Source organism: Zootoca vivipara, chromosome 4, assembly GCF_963506605.1.
Source record: "Zootoca vivipara chromosome 4, rZooViv1.1, whole genome shotgun sequence".
Taxonomy (NCBI): Eukaryota; Metazoa; Chordata; class Lepidosauria; order Squamata; family Lacertidae; genus Zootoca; species Zootoca vivipara.
The window spans coordinates 19,933,515-19,940,459 of NC_083279.1; the positions used below are offsets into that span (position 1 = coordinate 19,933,515).

A 6,945-nucleotide genomic window follows, 5' to 3' on the forward strand; every position below is an offset into this window, starting at 1 on the left:
AATACATACGAGAGTCACTGTGGTGTGGGAAGATATATAAAGGATAATCACTTTATCAGCTACTAATTAGAGGGTTGTGCCGTACTTCTGGGGGTACATGGAAAGCCAGCCCCATTATTGCTTTCTGTTAAAGCTGGTAGAGACAATTGAATACTGGATCCTATTATTACTTGTGGAGTCATACCCTGACTTGCCAGTTTATCATACCTTCCTGCCTTCTTTAGCATGTTCTATATACATCCACATTACCTCTTCTTGACAGAAGACGAGAAAGTAGTTTTTACACAAACACATCCACAGTGAAAGCTGTTTCACACCCATATCTCCTGGGAAAAGCATGTGGTCCAGCAATTATATTCATTCATGCAGGCTCCCAGAGGACTTGTGGTTGGTGAGGAGAGAGCTTAACCCTGAGTCCCAGTTCAGATGATACAATGAGCCAAACCTTGGCTTAGCTCAGGACAGCAAAAAGGACCAGGTAGGAGCAAAGTGTTTGTGAGCTTCTCTCCAGTGTAGTCTATCCAAGTCAAGATTCGTTTGGCTTAGCATATTGTGTGAAACTGGTTGCAGTAGCCAGTGTCTTTCCACATAAGTTGGAATAGGGCAGAGAAGGGAAAATACTAGGCTCCAGACATAGCTGCCAAGTTTTCGCTTTTCTCACGAGGAAGCCTATTCAGCATAAGGGAAAATCCCTGTAAAAAAGGGATAACTTGGCAGCTATGGCTTCAGAGGCTCACAGAAGAATGGAGGAAACTGGTGTGGTGGTGGTGGGACTGAACAAGCCAAAATACAGTCTTTGCTTGAAACCAACAACCACTTCCATCATACCTGGATGGCTGAATCCAAAATACATGGTTTTCATTGATTTGGAAAACCTTGTTTCTAAGCTAAAACCATGCCCAGGGTACCAGTGATCTACTCTTTAATCCCAGGATGGCCACTGCTCTCATCTCATAATGGACCAGCCACTACTTTCTGATACACTGATCAACAAAGAGAAACACACACATCCTCCAGGGACCTGCTTGGTGCCCTATTCTGTACAGTAGGGTAATGGGTTAACTGGCCTCAGGTAGCAAAGATTACCATGTGAAACTGCTTTATGCCAGTGACCCCATTGATCCATCTATCTCAGCATTGCTGGCAACAAGCCTCCAAGTTCTCAGCATTTCACAGCCCTGGCTATCTGGCCATTTTAATCGTGATTGAACCCGAGACCTTCTGCATGCAAACCCACTGAGCCTAAATATGGGGGAACCATGCAAAACGTATTCACCCTGACATTGTTTCCCTCTCTTGCCTCCAAACCTGGATCCCTGTAGGACTGGAGAAATATCAAGGGGGTGGGGGGGATGGAAATGTGTATTTCACACTCTGCTCATGGTGGCAGGCTGAGCTGCTGAGCATGATAGGATATAGATTTGGCTTGCAGCAAGAGCGCTGGAAAAGCATACCTTCCAAACCTTAAATATCTGGTGTGTGTCCCCCCCCCCCCAGTGCTCACAGGTACAATGGTGCTCAGCTGCCTTCTTTCTTTCTTTCTCCAATGCAGGGTGTAACAAAAGAACTAATGTTCTGGCCAGATGGCCTTCTTCGGGGCATACTGAGAGCACTCAAAGGAAAGCAATACAGCCTAAATATCATTTCAGCTAATTTAAGTGGCAGCAATCCTGTGTGTGTGTGTGTGTGTGTGTTTCATTTCACTGTATTTGGCATGGGTTTCACTAGAATTAAGCGCCCGCGCCTGCCACAAGGCTTTATTGGCTGAAAATTGCAACGTTTTGTTCACATTCGGTTTTGTGGTTCAAAAAATGACTCTGAAGCTACAGGAAACTCAGAATAGCTTACAAAGACATTTGTCCTCCCTGTCACTGCGGTACTTTAGCCTTATTTCCTTGAACCCCATCCCTATCTCAGCCCCCCCTGGAATAACACTGCCAATAGTTTAAATTTTGGAGACTGGGATCCTTAAGCTTTATACCTATTTCCTATATAATTATACCACCTTGAGAAGATAAAAACCATCTCAATGAGGTTTACAAAATAAAACAGTAGCTGAGATCCAGAAGTATACATGAGAGGCAGTGTTACAAAACCATTGGCGATCTGCATTGAGCTCGAGTCCCACCCTCAACTGCTAACTTCCTACACCTGTTACATTCATAATTTAGGTGCACACGTGTGAATAAAAACAATCCAGTTATGAGAAACTAATATTGATGTTCAGATTCTGTCCACTGCCTATACTGGCACCTCTTCAAAAAGAGCATGCCATATATGCTTTCATAGGGTCTCTGGCCTGGATTGGGGATGGGGGCGCTGAACCCCTCCAGGTGGCCTCCCTTGTCCCTGGCCGTTGACCATGCTGGCTGGAGTTGATGCCCAACAACGACTGAAGGACCAGTTCCCACACCTAAAGCCAGTTGACTTTAAGATAGGATTATGTCAATAAGCAGTAATATTTAGAATCTCAACTTTCAAAACCTTGAGTCATTCATAGATCAATTTCTTTTAAACGGAAGTTCAGGGTGAAGTTCCTAGAAGCAGTTTAATCACTTATAGGAGATCCCTAATGAACACAAATTACAATCCGTGTATTTTGCTAGTTTCTCTTATGGAATTTGTAGAAACTCCCTGAGTTCAGTTCCTAGAAGCATTATTTCCACCTAATTCCCTTCTCCGTGCTAACCTTATGCTTTTTGCCCTGAAATGCGTATCATGCACCACCATTGTTACTCCTTTTATGCCAATGTAAAAATATAAAATCTTCTTGATTTTGTACAATACTGATCCCTTTATCGAAATCTGGCTTTTTGTAGGAACCTTTTCCCCATTCGATGTGTCCCAGATGTAGTCTTGGTTCAGCCATAAACAGTGGAATCTGACTAGAACCCTTTGGGCAGCCTGCAGTTACAATTAAATACATTTGTGCTTAGAACCCAGCAGCAGCAGCCATGATCCCAGTCTTTTATCTCAAATGGTAGCATTTCAATTTTGGTGGAATCTACCAAGGAAAGTGCCCCAAAGGCCCAAGCGGTCAATGTCACTGGCACTTAGTTTACACTCGTACTGTACCTCCGTTTACATAACCCTCTGGTTACGTAAACTTTGGGATGTCCATGCAGCAAACCCAGAAGTATTTTACCAGAACTTGCGGAAACCTCAGGATCCGACCGGACCTCCAGAACGGATCCCGTCCGCAACCAGAGGTACCACTGTACTTACAAATGTCTATCCCACTTCTCAAAATGTAGGTCTCAAAAGCGGTTTGCAACATTAAAATATATAGCTAAATCCATACAGAATGAAACTCTTAATCTCAGGGTCGTGGGTTTGAGCCTCACGTTGGGCCAAAAGATTCCTGCATTGCAGAGTTGGACTAGATGACCCTCGTGGTCCCTTCCAACTCTACAATTATATGATTCTTATTATATTTAATAGGACTTACTTCTGAGCAGATAGTCATAGGCTTGCACTGTAAATAAATTTAATTGAGTTCGCTGCAGAAAACAAAACTTAAAACATTTCTGACCCAACCTTCTCGATGCTAAATATCAATGCTAGGAAAATATATTTCCCACTCTCATTAGGATTTTTAGTGATCTCCCCTCCCAGCAAATTTATCTAAACCCATCAGAAAACCGAACATGTATGCACTTTAACCCTCATTTGATTTCCTTGACATTTTCTACACTACAGTTAGATTTCCAACCTATTATTTTAGTAATATGGTTCCAGGAGTGCAGTTTGCTTAAATTGTTGCTTTCTAAAATGGCAGATACTACTGGGAGCAAGTTTTCACTGTTAAATTGCATGTGAATTCTTGCAACATTCCCCACTACCACCCCACAAAAAAGAAAAACACAGTCTCAGATACTGAAGTGAGGATTTACAGCATAATTTCCAGTTGTACTTATGAGGGCAAGTATGCAGTGAAGATTTAGCCTAGAAAGGCAGGGATTAATAATAAGGATTGTTCTGCCTATCATCTGTGCGTTGTTCTGAAGGTGTGTGCAACTAAAAAGCTATTTTATAATATTTTGTTTCAGGCTAACTTTTTGTTGTAGTTATCCAGCTAGACTTAAGGATTTATTTGTATTTCTTTGTATTCAAACAATAATGTTAAAAAATGATAAAAATCCAGGAAGAAAGAGGGAAGGAAAGAAGGGATAGATATGATGATCCTCATGGTCCCTTTCCAACTCTACAGTTCTATGATTTTATGTCTTAATAGCAGTAATAAATGATTATTGCGTACTAAATGATAATTGTGAGCTACAAAAAATGTGCACTTGGGGGGAAATAAAATAAACTTCAAAACATCTTGCATTAAATAGTCATTTGGATGAAGTGAATTACTTTTTTTTTTTATTGTGCACCCATTTTAGGAAATTGTAGGTTATCCATCTGCATGAGCCACTTGGCTTTTCTAAGCAGTTTGGAAATCCATGCTATGCCACTAGTGCGCCTTAGCTCTATGCCTTTTCAAAACAGTGGGGTATTGCAGGGGGTTGCGTTGGATTAGATCAGTTTGGCCATCACTGGATTAGATGATCCTTGTAGTCCCTTCCAACTCTACAATTCTATGATTCACAATTCTATGCTTTTCCAACTGTGGCAAAACTTTTTCTCTTGCATTGAGAAAGAGATCAGCATTATCAATGAACCACACTCATAGCTATTTATAGAAAGAAGCAGACTGAAATCCAACCAGAGTTTCGTATGCTTGAACTCATTTGGGAGCCCACAATCTAAATTTAGCCATTCACAAGGCCAGGTATGTACAATGGCAACATATTGGGCAATTTCACCAGGTTCATAAATATTAGACAAACCCCAAACACTCCTCTAAAACAGAAACAGGGAACCCAAGACGCTTCAGATGTTGTTGGACAGCTCCAGCCAACATGGTCAATGGCCAAGGATGATGGGAGTTGTAATCCAGTAACACCTCAAGAGCAACACATTCCCCACGCCCGCCCTGTAATTGCTGAGTTACAGGTAGCCAGTAATGATGATACAACAGGTAGCCCGAAAACCAGTTTGAAAATCGCAAATTGGCAGCAACAACACTGCGCCTTGGGACAGAGTACCAAGTCCCCTTATTCTTGCCGGTTCCAATCCCGCGGCAGATTTTTGCATGGTAACACAGCTTTGCCAGCCTTGTAACTAGTTCAAAGTTCTGTTGCTGGAGAAAATGCTCCCTGTGGGTAGCAGTAGTATATTATTAAACGTCACTTTCTCAATTGGTAAAGGCAGGTGCTCTGCCGCAGGAGGGAGGGAATTGCCAGGACACCTTAACGCTGGCGTGGGGTAGACATCATCTGTGACAATTGCGAGCTACTGTTCTCGTTCACCCATCTCAGCTCAGTTTTTCCTGGGGAGTATGAAGGGAGAGCTCCCTGACCCAGGGGTCCAGGCCAGCAGTGTGCTCTTTGCTTCCCCCTCTTCAAGAAAGGTACAGGATCAATCATATGGGTCCTCCAACCTCCAGTTTCACCACCCCATCCCAAAAGCCAATGTATTTCATCCTGTGGGTCATTTCTGACTCTGGCTCGGAGGTAAATATATGTCTTTTTCTACACACAGTGGTTTTTTGTTTTGGTCTTTCACACGCTCACATCTTTTGTTTGTTTTTTGTACATTTCCCTGTAGTCAGTGCCTCTCGGCTTTTTTCTAAAGCCAGCAGAAGACAACGTGGTTTGATTCATGTGGGATCTAATGATTCTTGTCTTGCGGCAATGTATGAAAAGCTAACCCAAGCCTGCAATTTTCCTTTCCCAAGGTCTCTTTTAAGATGCTGATGGTCTGGCATTTGGTATTTCATTCTGTTATTCTTTTTCCTTTTTCCAGGGTGCCTTCACTTTCCGCAGCAGCATGATAGACATGCCATTACTGAAGCAAGCCCAGAACATTGTTAGTCTTGCCACAGCCATTCAGAAAAAATGATCTGCTAAATGAAGCTTCCCCCTAGAGAGACTCCAGGAGCGATTTAAAGGAGGTTAATATGATAACTGGGAGAAAGAAAAATGCAACCGTTCACACTTCGACAAAACACTGTTTACCTGCCCTTGAACATGGCCATATATTTTTCTTCCTTGTCATGGACCATGTATTGAAAAGATCAGAGCCCTGCTCCCATTGTACTCACTTGTTAAGACTCGGCTGAAAGCAGAGATCAACTTGTGTGGGGAACGGATCCATTAAAAACCACCACCAATGAAATTGGTGCAGAAACCCAAGTCTGATTAATTTTTTACTGTAAGATTTTCAGGCGAAGGGGAATGATAAGCAGCAAAAAAAGGGGGGGCAGAATCCTCATACCCTTGTACCTTGGATTCCGAACGCCTTGCAACTTGAATGTTTCGGCTCCTGAACGCCACAAACCCGGAAGCGAGTGTTCCGGTTTGCAAACGTTCTTTGGAAGCCAAACGTCTGACGTGGCTTCTGATTGAGTGCAGGAAGCTCCTGTAGCCAATCAGAAGCCGCATCCTGGTTGTCAAACGTTTTCAGAAGTTGAACGGACTTCTGGAACGGATTCCGTTCGACAACCGATGTACGACTGTATAGGCATAGAAGGGGGAGGTAGGGTTTGTCATACAAAAGAGAAAACCCTCCAAAAAGTCCTTCTTCTGTACAACAGTGGCAGCAATCCTAAATACCAGGGGTAGGGAACCTGTGGCCCTCCAGATGATGTGGAACTACAGTTCCCATCATCCCATGCTGGGTAGGGATGAGAGTTAGTTGGAGTCCCAACAACATCTGGGAGAGTCACAGGTTCTCTACCTCATTCTCCACTCAGTTATCTGGGGGTGAGTTTATTATTTGTACCCCACCCATCTGACTGGTTTGCTCCAGCCAATCTGGGCAGCTTCCAACAAATAGAGAGCATAAGAAAAACATTAAACATTAAGAACTTCTCTATATACCGCTGCCTTCTAAAAG

General features: G+C 42.9%; 1 protein-coding gene across 1 annotated transcript in view; it reads left to right on the top strand.

Moving 5' to 3' along the window:
* The window catches only part of CLYBL (citramalyl-CoA lyase), a 199,674-nt gene extending 193,439 nt beyond the window's left edge, over positions 1–6,235 (top strand). The window contains exon 8 of the mRNA XM_035114469.2: positions 5,854–6,235. Coding sequence (XP_034970360.2) covers positions 5,854–5,949 — 96 coding nt within the window. The 3' untranslated portion in view covers positions 5,950–6,235. The remainder of the gene's footprint in view (positions 1–5,853) is intronic.
* Positions 6,236–6,945: the final 710 nt, after the last annotated feature.